General features: G+C 55.4%; 2 protein-coding genes across 2 annotated transcripts; one reads left to right on the top strand and one right to left on the bottom strand.

Moving 5' to 3' along the window:
• Nucleotides 1-10,254: 10,254 nt before the first annotated feature.
• Nucleotides 10,255-11,754, bottom strand: LOC148052190 (uncharacterized). The gene is given in 1 exon segment (XM_087730445.1): nucleotides 10,255-11,754. A coding segment is annotated over 1 exon segment (1,500 nt).
• A 1,740-nt stretch (nucleotides 11,755-13,494) lies between these two features.
• LOC148052189 (uncharacterized) lies at nucleotides 13,495-15,092 on the top strand. The gene is made up of 3 exons (XM_087730444.1): nucleotides 13,495-13,926; nucleotides 14,288-14,562; nucleotides 14,965-15,092. Exons 1-2 carry the CDS (start codon nucleotides 13,495-13,497, stop codon nucleotides 14,555-14,557), a joined length of 702 nt encoding a protein of 233 aa, XP_087586570.1. The 3' UTR covers nucleotides 14,558-14,562; nucleotides 14,965-15,092.
• Nucleotides 15,093-17,766: the final 2,674 nt, after the last annotated feature.

Below are 17,766 nucleotides of genomic sequence, written 5' to 3'. Positions count from 1 at the left end.
CGGGGGAGGTTTCGATACGATCCCAAGGACGAGATTAAGACACTGGAATCGGTCAAATGTCATACAACCTTTTACTTTTATTCGAGGGGAGAAGAAAACGGAGGGAGGAGGGAGGAGGGGAAAAGAATAGGGGAGAGAGAAAGAGAAAGAAAGAGAAGGAAAAGGAGGAGTTTATCGCCACCACCTCGAGTCCTGACGATCTTCTGCTGGGTCTCCGGTGGCCTCGGGCGTCGTCGGGGACCGAAGCGGGGGGGGGGAGGCTTGAGGGTGCAGGAACAGAAGGAGTGGTCTCTCACGCGCCGCCGCTGCCACCCCGCCCGAGGGGCACGTGTGCTCCTTAGATAGGGGCTCACGCATGCGCGGATCACAAATGCGTACGTGCGGCTCGCCACGGATGTGCTGTCCCCGCCTCTGCTCTTTCCGCGCCTTTTTGTCCCCGCCTCGGCTCTTTTCGCGCCTTTAGTCTGTGCGCAGGCGCACGAGGTTGTTTTTCTTAAAGCTGTGGAGAAGGTGGTCTTTTCGAAGCGCGATGCTGGATGGCGCTACGGCGGCAATGTCGAGACAAAAACCACGTTTTTCTATCGGTCCTTTACAACTGTGCAGGGACAGGAGTTGGACTCGATGATCCTTGTGTGTCCCTTCCAACTCGGGACATTCTATGATCCGCTCCTCGTTCTCAACGGTTAAGATTTTTGTCAAACCAAGAGGGAATTTTTGGCTTTCCTCTTAACGTGGGCTGCCACTTTGCCCCCAAGAGGAGGCTGAGCGGAACCGTGTCACGGCTGCCCAGCTGGGGCACAGCGCCGAACGCAGCTTGGATGGAGCTCTGGGCACAGTTCCTTCTCGCTGAGAAGTTGGGGGCACAGCCCAGATCACGCGGGACACAGTCCCGCTCCCCTGCTGGGCTCCGTGTCCGCTGGCGGGCACAGCAGTGGCAGCAGCAGGCTTCAAAATCTGCCTACGCAGGTCCTCCCCAGCTCCGCCTCAGCCTTCCTTGCCTGCCGGGCGGGCGGGGAAAGGCCTTGTGACATCACAGAGCCTTGCGGGACATCAGCCTGTGACTTCTTGTCACATCAGCAACCCTTGCAAGCACGGACACACAGGGCGGCCACTCGGCGGTCCAGGTGGTCACTGCCTGACCTCTGCTCAGGGTGACGGCCCGCGACAGCTCGCGCGCCGAGATTTTCTTCCTCGGAAGAGACCACGATGAGGCTCATCCTGGTTCTCTCCCTGACCGTGGCTCTCTGCGTGGTGTCTCTGTTCACCAGTGGCCTTGGCCTTTGCATCCTCCCCAAATGGGTCATAGTCAGGATGGGAGCCCTTCCTGAAGACGTGAAGCAGCCACCCATTGTGGCGGAGAGCTGGGCCCCCAAATGGAAGAGCAGCATTGGCCTTCGTGGCTGCCGCGGCTGGGTCAGGGTCAGGATGGGCATCGCTCCTGAGGGCCTGAAGCAACCGCCTGTTGGTGCAGAGAGCATGGCCTCTGACCTGCCCTACCCTCTGGGCCAGCTTTGGGACTACCTTGCCCAGGTGGGCATGACCTGGCTGCTTCACAGGGCCTGGCAAACCGCGTGGCTGCTCTTCATGGCGTGGATTGCACTTGGCCTCTGGACAATTGTGAAGAGGTCCCGGGGACAGGTGAGCAATCGAGATCAGCCACACGGGAGGGGACCGGGTTGCGGGGCGCAGGGAACCACAATAGCCTTGGCCAGGGCGGCTTGCAATGAAACAACAAATCCCAGCGTGGGCAAAAACGCCTCAGCAGGCTCCAAGAGGTCCTCTGCCACTTCCCCAGGGACACGCCAAGCCGCAGGGCTGAAACCCTCCGGGAGCCCCCAGCACGAGACGGGGCCTGCCAGAGGTTTCCTCAGCCCAGCGTGCTGCCCGGAGCAGTCCTGCGAGGCTGGAGTTCTTCCAGAGGAAGCCTAGCCCAGCAGGACACTTCTCGGCCCCCCATTCCCCACCCGCTTCATTGTGCCCCTGGCCCTCTCATTTCCAGGCAAGGAGACAGACGGCCTCATCTCCCATGGGGACAGAGGGCTGGGAAAAGGGCACCTTTGGCCGTTACGACTTGCTCTGCCGGCTGGAGGCCAACACTGCCCTGCTGGCCAGGTGCGTGAGGCATGTCCACTGCTACCTCCTGAAAGAGCTCCGGCACCAGCACGCCAAGAAGAAGGTGTGGAAAAAGGCAAGAAGAGGAGAGCCTTCTCGAGCCCCCCGTGCAACTGCAGCTGCAGCTAGAGCGTGTGCCTGGGGACTGGCAACGTGACAGCGGTGAGTGCGGCTGCCCATGCGGCGTGGGACCTGAGGCAGGGGAGAACGAGACATCTGTGGCCGTGCGGTGCCCCACGGGCGCCCACATCCCAAGAGGAGGGGCCCATGCCCTGGCAGGGTGCCCACGTCCCCGTGAGGTTCCCGGCGGGTGCCCGTGTCCCGCTGAGGTGCCTGGTGCGTGCCCATGTCCCGGTGAGGTGTGCGGTGGTCGCTCCCCATGTCCCTGTAAGGTGGCAGTGGCCAGCGCCTGCCCGTGACCCGTTGGGTTCCTTAGGCCTTAGGACCTCCAAGGCTGGTGCGAGGGCCAGCATCACACCAGGAAGAGGGGCAGGTGTTAGGAAGTGGGTGGATAACAATTCCAACTGTAGTATTTTCATCCAGCCAAGAGTGAATTCTCTTCAGGCTGACAGGCGTCAGGACATGCCTCATGCCACCGAAGGCTCTGCGGGTGAGGGCACCTCCACGGACTACAACCTCTCCTGCTGGCTGGAGGCCGTTATCGCGTGATGGTGATGTTCCTGCGGGGTGGCCATGACCAGCGGGTGGCCACATCCGGGTGGGTTGCCTGTGCCCACCCAGCACAACCGCCAATGGGCATTCGGCAACTCTCTGGTGAGGACCTCTGGGGAGGGTCCCCTCTTCCACCCTCCCAAAGGTGCTGCCAGGGCCCACTGGCATCCATCCCAAAGGCCAGGGCTCATCGCCGTCTCCCCGAAGGGGCCAGCCAGAGCATGCCCGTGCAGCAGAGACGTCTGGGAAACTCGGCAAAACTCCTGCTGGGAGCAGCCTGCTTCCTCAATCTTCTAGTACTCTTTGGATCAATAAAGTGTATTGTTCCTGTAGCACGTGTCATGTCGGTACCGAGGGCATCCAGGGAAGCGGCAACATGAGAGGCAGTGCTGTGAGCCCGGCTGCTGGATGCGGGCTTGCGGAGCATGCGCTCCGGGAGCAGTGGGAGAGCTGGGGTGGGAGAACGGGCATCCATGGGTGTGGGGTGCCCCGCGGGTGCCCATGTTCCAGGAGGAGGGCCCCGCATCCCGGCTGAGTGCCTTTGTCCCAGTGAGGTGGCAATTGGTGCTGCATGCCCAGGTCCCCATGGGTCACGTCCCTCCACGAATAATTCTAGACTAATTGCGCTCCTCGTTCTCAACAGTCTCGACACGTGCAGCAGTGCTGGCTGGGAAACACGGTGAAACTCCTGCTAAGAGCACCCTACCAGCTTCATTTTCTAGCACGCTCCAGATCAACAAAACGCATGCGTGTGTCACGTGAAAAGTGAGACATTTTCCTGTTGGCTCATATACTGCCCAACTCTGGGTCAGGAAGGTGCTGGGCTTTCTTCTAAGATTCCTGGCTGTTGAGGCACATGACCATCTCTGTCTCGGTACTCAGCAGGCTTCTACAGGGTGAAAGTCAAGTTGGGTCAATCACGAAAGAGAAATAATGAAATGCCTTGTTGCAAAGCATGGCTTTTTGGTCCATGCAGTTTTCTCTTTTGAGCAGAAGTGACTGTGGCTGCAGATGTACGTGACTGGGCCTGATCCCCTGGTTGTCCCGTATGTGCTGCGTGATGGCGCTCAGGATGATCTGCTCCATAACCTTCTCCGGCACTGAGGTCAGGCTGACAGGCCTGTAGTTCCTCAGATCCTCCTTCCAGCCCTTCTTGTAGATAGGCATCACATTTGCTAACTTCCAGTCCACTGGAACCTCCCCGGATAGCCAGGACTGCTGATCGACGATGGAAAGTGGCTTGGTGAGCACCTCCACCAGTTCCCTCACTACCCTTGGGTGGATCCCATCTGGCCCCATAGACTTGTGTGTGTCTAAGTGGTGCAGCAGGTCGCTAGCCATTTCCCCTTGGATTATGGGGGCTTCATTCTGCTCCCCGTCCCCGTCTTCTAGCGCAGGGGGCTGGGTACCCCAAGAACAACTGGTCTGACTATTAAAGACTGAGGTGAAGAAGGCATTAAGTACCTCAGTCTTTTCCTTATCCTCTGTCACTGTGTTCCCTCCCACACCCAATAAACGATGGAGGTTCTCCTTAGCTCTCCTGTTGGTGCTCATGTATTTGTAGAAACGTTTTTGGTTGTCTTTTACAGCAGTAGCCAGTTTAAGTTCTAGCTGGGCTTTGGCCCTTCTAATTCTCTCCCTGCACAACGTCACGACATCCTCGTAGTCCCCCTGAGTTGCCTGCCCCTTCTTCCAAAGGCCGTAAACTCTCCTTTTATTCCCGAGTTCCAGCCAAAGCTCTCTGTTCAGCCAGGCCGGTCTTCTCCCCCGCCGGCTCGTCTTTCGGGACATGGGGATGGCCTGCTCCTGCGCCTGTAAGATTTCCTTCTTGAAGAACGCCCGGCCTTCCTGGACTCCTTTGCTCTTCAGGACTGCCTCCAAAGAGACTCTGTCAACCGGGCTCCTGAAGTGGCCAAAGTCTGCCCTCCCAAAGTCCAAGGTAGCAGTTCTGCTGACCCCCCTCCTTACTTCTCCAAGAATCAAAGGGAGGAGGGGAAAAGAATAGGGGAGAGAGAAAGAGAAAGAAAGAGAAGGAAAAGGAGGAGTTTATCGCCACCACCTCGAGTCCTGACGATCTTCTGCTGGGTCTCTGGTGGCCTCGGGCGTCGTCGGGGACCGAAGCGCGGGGCAGGGGGGGAGGCTTGAGGGTGCAGGAACAGAAGGAGTGGTCTCTCACGCGCCGCCGCTGCCGCCCCGCCCGAGGGGCACGTGTGCTCCTTAGATAGGGGCTCACGCATGCGCGGATCACAAATGCGTACGTGCGGCTCGCCACGGATGTGCTGTCCCCGCCTCTGCTCTTTCCGCGCCTTTTTGTCCCCGCCTCGGCTCTTTTCGCGCCTTTAGTCTGTGCGCAGGCGCACGAGGTTGTTTCTCTTAAAGCTGTGGAGAAGGTGGTCTTTTCGAAGCGCGATGCTGGATGGCGCTACGGCGGCAATGTCGAGACAAAAACCACGTTTTTCTATCGGTCCTTTACACCACCCCGTGGCTCGACATTGCAGCTTGGTGGCATAGGAGGAAGAGAAAGAAAGAGAGAGGAAAGAAGGGGGGAAAGGAAGAAAACGGGAGTTGAGGGAGTTGGGAATAAGGGTGGAGGAAAATTGTGGGAAGGAGGAAGGGAACAACATTGTTTTAGGAGAAGGAACATCTTAACACAGAAGAACTGGGGTACTGCTCAATGCAAACTCGTTCTCGATCAACTTTAACAATTCTTCAACTTTGGAGGACAAACATTAGGAATGGGGTTAACAGTAACTGGCAATATGTAATTTCTTCCTTCAGGAGGAATTGGGAATGGGTTTAAATGATTGGTACGGAGGTAGGTTGTGGCTGAGAGACGGTACGGATTTTTGTTGCACCATCAGGTGGAGGGCTGGGAACAAATTGCATATTTGACACAACATGTCGAATTAATTGAATAAAACAGGGAATTATGCAGGGTAGGAACAGTAAGGTGGCGGTTGCACATAAAAGATACAATATTAATTGTTTCACCCAGGGTGCCCCTGGTAACCAGGACCACAAATCGCCGTTCCAACCACTCCAGGTTTGAACAGGGACATGGGCTATTTTCCTGATATCTTGGGTCAACTGGAGAACTACTTCTCCCACATCATCAATTTCTAAGCAGCAGTTAGAGATATTTAATTTTCCACACACCCCTCCCTCCTCAGCCAATAAATAATCTAAAACCATACGGTGTTGAAGGATTGCCGTGCGCATTTGTTGCGATTGTCGAGTTAATAGGTCTATGGCATCAGCAGTTTTGTTGGTGATAATTTCTAGGGCTGCTTGTAGTCTAATTATTCGATTTAGATTATAAATTGGTTCTCTTGCCCCTGCAATGGGCTCGTTAGGATTCCAGGTTGCTGGCCCATAGTGTTCAATTATTCGCTCAGGGGGCCATTCGTCATTTCCCCATATTTGTGTCCCACCTAAATTTATCTTGGTAGATCGCGTCTTACGGGCAATCCTTCTATCCCCGAGGTTATCATACACTTTTATGCCTAGTTGGGGTCCACCAGTTTCTGGCAGGAGAAAAAAGAGGGGCCTTATAATCCCTATATAACAAACTCCCGACCACCCCGCGGGTAAGAACTTATATGCTGTGTTCCCACAAATCCAATAATGCCCCTTTTTGGCTTTATTTCCCTTAGCAAATGGCCCATCTTTCCCCGGTGGAAACTGAAAATAAGTTGTGTCTTTGTCACCCAGAGGGCTGAAAAAGGTGGTTGCCCCATCCCTTATTCGGCCAGTACAATACCAAGCCCCATAAGTACCCCTCCATTTACAAGTTTGTTTGTAATGTCGGAGAATCAAGGTTTCATTTTTGCTTGACCAATATCCCTTAAACCCCTGGTTACGCCCTGTTTCATTAAGCCACACCCACAGGTCCTTTTCCTTGTCGAAGGGCTTACGTGTGAGAGTCCATTGACATTTGCTTTCTCCCACTTCGACCCCTCCTTTCTGGGTGCGATTCAAACAATATTGCCCCTTCGTTGGAAACTGAATTGGCCAGGTGCCACTGTCATCCCATGGATCGTCTGCGGCTTCGCTATATTTGCTTACAATTTGGTCTGGGGTGAGAGGTGCGGATGTCCACGGCCAACTTGATAGCCCTAGGGGTCCGCCGCAAACCCAACAGTGGCTCAGATTGAAAGTTTGACTCACGGCTTTTGCTAATAGCACGAACTCATTGTTCTCGAAGGGGTTGTATGGAGGAGGGGAAGGTAGAGGGAGTGGTCGTTCATCATTTTCATGGAGGTGTCCCTGAGTTAAAATGATCCAAAGTAGCAGGTGCATCATGATCACATCGCCGCCCTTAAAAACAAACAGGAACAAAACTCGCTCCTTGGGTTAGAAGGAGGGAATAATCCATTTGGTGTGGATTTTGTGGGTTCTCCCACCGGTATCTTTCGCTCTCCATGTATGTTTGTTTAGAGGGGTATCTAATACAAGAGGCACAGCCCCCATGGTGGGAAGCTCAACCAGGACCGGCTGGCCAGGAGAGAAAAATGATGCACTGGGGAAGTTGGGGTTTCGAGAAACAGGTACCATGGTTGGGGCTTGCGGGCAAAATGCCGCAATTTTCGGGCACCCGTTTGTACCCCAGCGATTATTGACATTGGTCACCGCCTCCCCCACCCGCTCGGCCCATCCCGGTTGGTGGGGTTTTAAAAAGCGCTTAAGCAGCCCGTTGGTCCGTTCCACAATTCCGTTTGCCTGCGGGTAATACGGAGTGTGGAACACCCACGAAATCCCTTCCCGAGCTGCCCATTCCTGGACTATTTTGGCGGTGAAGTGTCTGACTGGATGGTCCGTGGTTTAGGGAAGGTCCCAAACCATTCTTTGAGGGCCTTTACAGTATTTTTCCCCAGTTGCTTTTGCACAAGCCCGGGCTTGTACGAGTCCGGAGACTATCTCAACCCCCACCAATATGTATCGTTTCCCTGTGGATTTTTGGAAGGGCCCGATATAGTCAATCTGCCAGGCCTCCCACAAACCCTTCCCTTCCCTGAGGTGCAGGGGGTGTCTGTCCAAACGGACACGGCATTGTTCACAGGAGGATATGCAAGTCTTGCACTCCTCTCTAGTGACTGGCCACCCCCGAGCTTGTGCTTCCCGGTACAAATCATTGATCCCCGAGTGCCTCCGCTTTACATGTAGCCACTCTAGTAGGTGTTCCCAATTTTCCTGTACTTGGGTGCTCTGTAGCAGGGCTAGTCGGGCCAACTCATCCGCCTCTGCATTCCACCGGCCCGCTGGGCTATCGGTTTGTTGGTGGGAAGCTACCCACGCCACCGCAAATGTCCCCCGTTTTGCAATTTCGAGAATGTCCTGCCACTTCTCTTTCTGCCAGATTGGTAGTCTGTTGACTTCCCAGCCATTCTGCTCCCAAAACGGGAGCCACTCCGTGCAGCCCTTGAAGACAGCGTAGGAGTCTGTATAAATGTGCACAGGGGAGGTGGTCTGGCTTTCGCGTTGAAAAACGCTCCACACTGCGACCAGCTCCCCTACCTGTGTACTGCCTTCTCCCTCCGTAATTATTTTCTCCTTAGTTGTTACTTGAAGGGCTACAGCCCAGTATCTCCAAACTTTCCCTTCTCGCTTCGAGGAAGCGTCAGTGAACCATGCGTTTAGGACCTGCTCTGAAAATGGGGGAGCTACTTTGACCACGGGGGGCAGTGGAGGGTTTTCTTTATTTAAGTCTGCCTCGTCTTGTATAGTTAGCATTTTAGCAGCCCCTTCGGTAACAGAAAAGACCTCACAATAGTGTTCTATCTGAGCATACCATTTCCTTACGGACGCTCACTGAGCCACCCCGTCAGGGGGTGGGGTCCCTGCCAAGACTGCCTTAGTCACCTTAAACGGGCCCCGAAGGACTATCGGCTGTTTCCGAATAGTTCGTTCGGCCTCCCGTAAAGCTAGGCTAACTACAAACAACCCCTTCTCCCAAGTAGTGTATCGCTTTTCAGCATCCTTGAAGCTGCGTGAATAGAATCCGATGGGCCGGGTGGGCCCTTCGGGTCCCTTTTGCCACAGGTGGATGGAGAGCCCAGTACGGGCAAATCCCCATTCGATCTGAACCGGATCGGTGGGGTGAATTGGCCCTAGGGCTTGATGGGCGTTTGCCTCAAAAATTAGTAACTGCAAGGCTTCCTCGTGGATTGGGGTCCACTCCCACTGAGCCTTTTTCCTTAGTAGGTCGTATAGTGGCCTAGCAATAATCGAAAAGTCAGGAATATGTTTTCTCCAAAATACAAGTAGCCCTAGAGCGTGTTGCAAGTCTCTTTTGGATTCGGGCATTTTGAGGGAGTCTAACGAGGATAGGGTATCTGGAGGAATACAGGCCATACCCCCTCCACCAGATTCCTAGAAATTTTACCTCACTGGAGGGAGTTTGGACCTTTTCGGGTGGGATTGTCAATCCCATCCGTTCCAGGTGGGTGACAATATCACGTTGTGTTTTTCCAACGTCCTCTACCTGGGTTCCTCCTATAAGCACATCATCTATATATTGATAAATTTTGACTCCTGCTTGTATAGGGATAATTTCAAGTTCTTGTGCCAGTGCATGGTGGGCCAACGTAGGGGAGTGTTTGTATCCTTGGGGCAGTCGAGTGAATGTATATTGCTGTCCCTCCCACGTGAAGGCAAAGCGCTCCTGGTCCCCAGGCTGCAGCGGGACCATAAAAAACATGTCTTTGACATCAATGGTAGCCATCACTGGATGGGCTTGTTCCTGAATGGTTGCAATTAATTCAGCAATATTTGGCACGGCAGCTGTTAAAGGGCCGGTATTGCTATTGAGGCACCGGTAATCTACAGTTAATCTCCATTTACCATTGGGTTTTCTAACAGGCCACACAGGAGAGTTAAAGGGGGATTGTATGGGAATTACGACCCCTTGCCGTTTAAGGTCCTCTAGTACAGGGGTGATTCCTTCCCTTGCTCCCAAGGGTAACGGGTAAGGTTTCACATTGGTCAGCCGGGAAGGAGGAAGGGGAGGCGCTGCTTGCAACAGGCGCATTTCTGCACTAGGGCTCCTGGCTAATCTTCTGACCTGGGGAACACCGAAGGACCACGAGTTCCCTTGGGTGTCCCGCCACTGTTTCCCTTTTAAAACATCTATTCCCAGGAGATTCATTTGAAAAGGTCCTACGGCTGCCATGGTCTTCACCGGACTCTCATCTCCTGGTAGCCATAAGGTTACCGGGGTCATGGGCACAGACTGGGTTTTCCCTAGGGCATTTAATACTATCAGGTGCTTAGAAGGGGTTGAAATGCCGCACCGTTCTGCCTCGCTCTGTTTTATTGCTGTAATTTGGGCCCCTGTATCAATTAAAAAGGTCACGGGCCTCTTCCTCGGCCCTACTGCGACGGTAATGAGGAGGTCCCCCTTATTGTTGCAGGTGAGTTGTCTAATGAACATCCACCCTCCGCCTCCCCCCTCACCCTGAGGGGGCAGAGGTTTTAGTTTCCCGCCGCCCTTTCGTCCCCTTTGAACCCCTCCTCCCTGTCCAATGCCGGTGCGGGAGGCAGGTTCAGTTTGGGAGGGGGTCCTTGCCCAGACCACCTCCGCACCAGGAGCTCCAACTTCTTGGTGGGGAGCCCGTCCATTAGGTCTCGGGGCACACCCTTTTGCAGTCCCTTCTGCCACAATTCTTGTCAGAATGGGGGTTTCTCCCTTTTTATTGGGTCGGGGCTTCCCCCTGAAGGAGCCAGCAGTTTGTTTGCCGGCTCCGCTGTCCGCACGGCCCTAGTTTCCACTTTATTGTAAGTTCTGCCTACTGGCCCATATTTTCTCCCATAGTTTATTAGTTCCTGGGCTATCTCCCCCCAGGTCCACACCCTTCTCCCCCACTGCCGCTGTTCGGGGGTTACCGTTCCTTCCAGGGCAGCTGCGATTCGCTCCTCGCGGGGCACGTTTTGAATTCTCCCCTGTAACTGGATCCCGATAGGTTTTAGCGAGTCAGGGAGTCCTCTTATTAGCGGCGTCAGCCGCTCGGGGTCTACAGGTAGCAACATTGGAGAGCTTAGATTTGGTTTCAGCTCCCGGTCGTACATCGTTTGTAGGCAAGCTGCCTTTTGTACGTTTTCTAGTAGTTGCTCGACCGAGCCAGTTATAGCTAGGGGATCCCCCCTCTCCAATGAGTTCAGCCCCCCCGCCCAATATGCAGCCCTCTGGGTCAGAGACCATGGGGCTCGGCGATCGCCCGTTGTGAGAAAGACGCCGGGGCCCCAATACCCCTCTGCTTCCTTTTCCGATAGCATGATCCCGTCCCCCCCCGACAGGGATACCCTCCACACGTATTCGGTTTCGGACTCCCTTGCTGTTCTAGCAAAGTCCTTTCGGAGCTTAGCCAATTCGGTGGCGGTAAAAGGGATTTCTTTCGTTACAACTTGGGGACGGCTGTCACTATCGTCCTCGTATATGTATTCCGTCTTTACCAGCGGGCACATGTGGGGGGGGTTATCCACAGTCTCCCTTAATCGCTTTAGATCTTTCTGGGGGTAAATTTGGCGTACCCCTTTCTCTTCCAGCATTACCTCAGCCTCAGCAGGGGTGTCTGCCTCCCTCAGGAGCTGAACCCTCAGCTCCTCCTTCAAAATCATATTCTGGCGCTTCTCCTCCTCTAGCGCCCGTTTGGTCTCTAGTAGTTGCTCTCGCAGCGGTGTTATTGCTGCTTGCAACGAAGCGGCCAGAGCCTCGGATGGACAGGGCGCTTGTTTCTTATCCTCCACCGCCGCTGCCAGACACGCTCCTAACACAGCACATACGATGGCTTTCCCTTTCTTTACTCTAGCTTCTCTATGCAAGACCGCTATTCGGTCCATAACACTTTGCAGTTGGAACCAGTGGTCCCGAGCCCAATCTTGTCCTGGGGGTGAGGGGCGAGAGCGGTACGTTTCTAAAAACTCATATAATCTCTCCGTCTCTTCACAAAAATCGCCTGCCTTTTGGGCGGCCATGTCCTACAAAGGGGAATTCGTCCCGGGAGGGTCAAACCTTAAAAAGACCAAGTTTCCCCTATACACTCCCAGGAGGCCAATCCGCACACTATTACGAGACAAAGACAAGCCTACAAAGGGGATATCGTCCTGAGGGGGTCACGCCGTAGAATTCAAGCTTCCCCTATACTCCCCCAGGAGGCCAGACCATCAGCTACTATGAGACAGAGGAGAGCCTACAAAGGGGATATCATCCTGAGGGAGTCACAGCACAAAATTCAAGTTTCCCCTATCCTCCCTCAGGAGCTCAAATCACAAAGTAGTGTGCGCGCTTCAGCGCAAAGGTCTCAACACCCACTCCTTCCTTACGCTTCGTTCGTCTCCGGCTGCTTCCCTCGCGGGAGAGCAGAACCGCGGATCGGAACTCCGCACTCGCTTCGTACTTATTTGTACGTCTCGTTCACACACAATCGCTCAGCACACCATAAGGTTGTATGACACTCTCATCTCAAGGGATCCTGTCCGTGACGCCAATTAAATGTCCTGATCCAATGTCGGGGGAGGTTTCGATACGATCCCAAGGACGAGATTAAGACACTGGAATCGGTCAAATGTCATACAACCTTTTACTTTTATTCGAGGGGAGAAGAAAACGGAGGGAGGAGGGAGGAGGGGAAAAGAATAGGGGAGAGAGAAAGAGAAAGAAAGAGAAGGAAAAGGAGGAGTTTATCGCCACCACCTCGAGTCCTGACGATCTTCTGCTGGGTCTCCGGTGGCCTCGGGCGTCGTCGGGGACCGAAGCGGGGGGGGGGAGGCTTGAGGGTGCAGGAACAGAAGGAGTGGTCTCTCACGCGCCGCCGCTGCCACCCCGCCCGAGGGGCACGTGTGCTCCTTAGATAGGGGCTCACGCATGCGCGGATCACAAATGCGTACGTGCGGCTCGCCACGGATGTGCTGTCCCCGCCTCTGCTCTTTTCGCGCCTTTTTGTCCCCGCCTCGGCTCTTTTCGCGCCTTTAGTCTGTGCGCAGGCGCACGAGGTTGTTTCTCTTAAAGCTGTGGAGAAGGTGGTCTTTTCGAAGCGCGATGCTGGATGGCGCTACGGCGGCAATGTCGAGACAAAAACCACGTTTTTCTATCGGTCCTTTACAACTGTGCAGGGACAGGAGTTGGACTCGATGATCCTTGTGTGTCCCTTCCAACTCGGGACATTCTATGATCCGCTCCTCGTTCTCAACGGTTAAGATTTTTGTCAAACCAAGAGGGAATTTTTGGCTTTCCTCTTAACGTGGGCTGCCACTTTGCCCCCAAGAGGAGGCTGAGCGGAACCGTGTCACGGCTGCCCAGCTGGGGCACAGCGCCGAACGCAGCTTGGATGGAGCTCTGGGCACAGTTCCTTCTCGCTGAGAAGTTGGGGGCACAGCCCAGATCACGCGGGACACAGTCCCGCTCCCCTGCTGGGCTCCGTGTCCGCTGGCGGGCACAGCAGTGGCAGCAGCAGGCTTCAAAATCTGCCTACGCAGGTCCTCCCCAGCTCCGCCTCAGCCTTCCTTGCCTGCCGGGCGGGCGGGGAAAGGCCTTGTGACATCACAGAGCCTTGCGGGACATCAGCCTGTGACTTCTTGTCACATCAGCAACCCTTGCAAGCACGGACACACAGGGCGGCCACTCGGCGGTCCAGGTGGTCACTGCCTGACCTCTGCTCAGGGTGACGGCCCGCGACAGCTCGCGCGCCGAGATTTTCTTCCTCGGAAGAGACCACGATGAGGCTCATCCTGGTTCTCTCCCTGACCGTGGCTCTCTGCGTGGTGTCTCTGTTCACCAGTGGCCTTGGCCTTTGCATCCTCCCCAAATGGGTCATAGTCAGGATGGGAGCCCTTCCTGAAGACGTGAAGCAGCCACCCATTGTGGCGGAGAGCTGGGCCCCCAAATGGAAGAGCAGCATTGGCCTTCGTGGCTGCCGCGGCTGGGTCAGGGTCAGGATGGGCATCGCTCCTGAGGGCCTGAAGCAACCGCCTGTTGGTGCAGAGAGCATGGCCTCTGACCTGCCCTACCCTCTGGGCCAGCTTTGGGACTACCTTGCCCAGGTGGGCATGACCTGGCTGCTTCACAGGGCCTGGCAAACCGCGTGGCTGCTCTTCATGGCGTGGATTGCACTTGGCCTCTGGACAATTGTGAAGAGGTCCCGGGGACAGGTGAGCAATCGAGATCAGCCACACGGGAGGGGACCGGGTTGCGGGGCGCAGGGAACCACAATAGCCTTGGCCAGGGCGGCTTGCAATGAAACAACAAATCCCAGCGTGGGCAAAAACGCCTCAGCAGGCTCCAAGAGGTCCTCTGCCACTTCCCCAGGGACACGCCAAGCCGCAGGGCTGAAACCCTCCGGGAGCCCCCAGCACGAGACGGGGCCTGCCAGAGGTTTCCTCAGCCCAGCGTGCTGCCCGGAGCAGTCCTGCGAGGCTGGAGTTCTTCCAGAGGAAGCCTAGCCCAGCAGGACACTTCTCGGCCCCCCATTCCCCACCCGCTTCATTGTGCCCCTGGCCCTCTCATTTCCAGGCAAGGAGACAGACGGCCTCATCTCCCATGGGGACAGAGGGCTGGGAAAAGGGCACCTTTGGCCGTTACGACTTGCTCTGCCGGCTGGAGGCCAACACTGCCCTGCTGGCCAGGTGCGTGAGGCATGTCCACTGCTACCTCCTGAAAGAGCTCCGGCACCAGCACGCCAAGAAGAAGGTGTGGAAAAAGGCAAGAAGAGGAGAGCCTTCTCGAGCCCCCCGTGCAACTGCAGCTGCAGCTAGAGCGTGTGCCTGGGGACTGGCAACGTGACAGCGGTGAGTGCGGCTGCCCATGCGGCGTGGGACCTGAGGCAGGGGAGAACGAGACATCTGTGGCCGTGCGGTGCCCCACGGGCGCCCACATCCCAAGAGGAGGGGCCCATGCCCTGGCAGGGTGCCCACGTCCCCGTGAGGTTCCCGGCGGGTGCCCGTGTCCCGCTGAGGTGCCTGGTGCGTGCCCATGTCCCGGTGAGGTGTGCGGTGGTCGCTCCCCATGTCCCTGTAAGGTGGCAGTGGCCAGCGCCTGCCCGTGACCCGTTGGGTTCCTTAGGCCTTAGGACCTCCAAGGCTGGTGCGAGGGCCAGCATCACACCAGGAAGAGGGGCAGGTGTTAGGAAGTGGGTGGATAACAATTCCAACTGTAGTATTTTCATCCAGCCAAGAGTGAATTCTCTTCAGGCTGACAGGCGTCAGGACATGCCTCATGCCACCGAAGGCTCTGCGGGTGAGGGCACCTCCACGGACTACAACCTCTCCTGCTGGCTGGAGGCCGTTATCGCGTGATGGTGATGTTCCTGCGGGGTGGCCATGACCAGCGGGTGGCCACATCCGGGTGGGTTGCCTGTGCCCACCCAGCACAACCGCCAATGGGCATTCGGCAACTCTCTGGTGAGGACCTCTGGGGAGGGTCCCCTCTTCCACCCTCCCAAAGGTGCTGCCAGGGCCCACTGGCATCCATCCCAAAGGCCAGGGCTCATCGCCGTCTCCCCGAAGGGGCCAGCCAGAGCATGCCCGTGCAGCAGAGACGTCTGGGAAACTCGGCAAAACTCCTGCTGGGAGCAGCCTGCTTCCTCAATCTTCTAGTACTCTTTGGATCAATAAAGTGTATTGTTCCTGTAGCACGTGTCATGTCGGTACCGAGGGCATCCAGGGAAGCGGCAACATGAGAGGCAGTGCTGTGAGCCCGGCTGCTGGATGCGGGCTTGCGGAGCATGCACTCTGGGAGCAGTGGGAGAGCTGGGGTGGGAGAACGGGCATCCATGGGTGTGGGGTGCCCCGCGGGTGCCCATGTTCCAGGAGGAGGGCCCCGCATCCCGGCTGAGTGCCTTTGTCCCAGTGAGGTGGCAATTGGTGCTGCATGCCCAGGTCCCCATGGGTCACGTCCCTCCACGAATAATTCTAGACTAATTGCGCTCCTCGTTCTCAACAGTCTCGACATGTGCAGCAGTGCTGGCTGGGAAACACGGTGAAACTCCTGCTAAGAGCACCCTACCAGCTTCATTTTCTAGCACGCTCCAGATCAACAAAACGCATGCGTGTGTCACGTGAAAAGTGAGACATTTTCCTGTTGGCTCATATACTGCCCAACTCTGGGTCAGGAAGGTGCTGGGCTTTCTTCTAAGATTCCTGGCTGTTGAGGCACATGACCATCTCTGTCTCGGTACTCAGCAGGCTTCTACAGGGTGAAAGTCAAGTTGGGTCAATCACGAAAGAGAAATAATGAAATGCCTTGTTGCAAAGCATGGCTTTTTGGTCCATGCAGTTTTCTCTTTTGAGCAGAAGTGACTGTGGCTGCAGATGTACGTGACTGGGCCTGATCCCCTGGTTGTCCCGTATGTGCTGCGTGATGGCGCTCAGGATGATCTGCTCCATAACCTTCTCCGGCACTGAGGTCAGGCTGACAGGCCTGTAGTTCCTCAGATCCTCCTTCCAGCCCTTCTTGTAGATAGGCATCACATTTGCTAACTTCCAGTCCACTGGAACCTCCCCGGATAGCCAGGACTGCTGATCGACGATGGAAAGTGGCTTGGTGAGCACCTCCACCAGTTCCCTCACTACCCTTGGGTGGATCCCATCTGGCCCCATAGACTTGTGTGTGTCTAAGTGGTGCAGCAGGTCGCTAGCCATTTCCCCTTGGATTATGGGGGCTTCATTCTGCTCCCCGTCCCCGTCTTCTAGCGCAGGGGGCTGGGTACCCCAAGAACAACTGGTCTGACTATTAAAGACTGAGGTGAAGAAGGCATTAAGTACCTCAGTCTTTTCCTTATCCTCTGTCACTGTGTTCCCTCCCACACCCAATAAACGATGGAGGTTCTCCTTAGCTCTCCTGTTGGTGCTCATGTATTTGTAGAAACGTTTTTGGTTGTCTTTTACAGCAGTAGCCAGTTTAAGTTCTAGCTGGGCTTTGGCCCTTCTAATTCTCTCCCTGCACAACGTCACGACATCCTTGTAGTCCCCCTGAGTTGCCTGCCCCTTCTTCCAAAGGCCGTAAACTCTCCTTTTATTCCCGAGTTCCAGCCAAAGCTCTCTGTTCAGCCAGGCCGGTCTTCTCCCCCGCCGGCTCGTCTTTCGGGACATGGGGATGGCCTGCTCCTGCACCTGTAAGATTTCCTTCTTGAAGAACGCCCGGCCTTCCTGGACTCCTTTGCTCTTCAGGACTGCCTCCAAAGAGACTCTGTCAACCGGGCTCCTGAAGTGGCCAAAGTCTGCCCTCCCAAAGTCCAAGGTAGCAGTTCTGCTGACCCCCCTCCTTACTTCTCCAAGAATCGAAAACTCTGTCATTTCATGATCACTATGCCGAAGACGGCCGCCAAGTGTCACATCACCCACCCGGCCTTCGCTGTTCGCAAACAAGAGGTCCAGCGTGGCGCCTTCCCTAGTTGGCTCCCTCACCAGCTGTGTCTAGAAGTCATATCTTCCACACACTCCAGAAACCTCCCAGACCGTTTCCTCTCCCCTGTATTGTATTTCCAGCAGGCATCTGGTAAGTTGAAGTCCCCCATGAGAACAAGGGCTAGTGATTGTGAGAATTCTCCCAGCTGCTTATAGAATACTTTGTCCACCTCTTCATCCTGGTTGGGTGGTCTATAACAGACTCCCACCATGGTATCTGCCTTGTTGGCCTCTCCCCTGATTCTTACCCATAAACACTCAACCCTATCCTCACCATCATTAAGCTCTAGACAATCAAAACATTCCCTAACGTACAAGGCTACCCCACCGCCTCTCCTTCCTTGCCTGTCCCTTCTGAAGAGTTTATAGCCATCCACTGCAGCACTCCAGTTGTGTGAGTCATCCCACCATGTTTCCAGGATGGCAACTATGTCATAATTTTCCTGCTGCACAATGGCTTCCAGCTCCTCCTGTTTGTTGCCCATGCTGTGTGCATTGGCATAGATGCACTTCAGTTGGGCTATTGCTCCTGCCACCTTTTTGGGGGGAGAAGCCCTAGTTCCTACGTGAACATTCTCAGGTGCTTCC

The sequence above is a fragment of the Nipponia nippon genome, unplaced genomic scaffold (assembly GCF_047370975.1).
Source record: "Nipponia nippon isolate SJK-2023a ecotype South Korea unplaced genomic scaffold, ASM4737097v1 scaffold_5, whole genome shotgun sequence".
Classification (NCBI taxonomy): Eukaryota; Metazoa; Chordata; class Aves; order Pelecaniformes; family Threskiornithidae; genus Nipponia; species Nipponia nippon.
The sequence above is the reverse complement of the archived record's forward strand: the minus strand, read 5'-3'. Positions and strand labels throughout refer to the sequence as shown.

Excerpts from the sequence above, each read along its gene's own strand:
- LOC148052189 (XM_087730444.1), top strand. The coding sequence starts at position 13,495 with ATGAGGCTCATCCTGGTTCTCTCCCTGACCGTGGCTCTCTGCGTGGTG. Across the intron at positions 13,927-14,287 it reads TGAAGAGGTCCCGGGGACAG|GCAAGGAGACAGACGGCCTC; the intron begins GTGAGCAATCGA and ends TCTCATTTCCAG.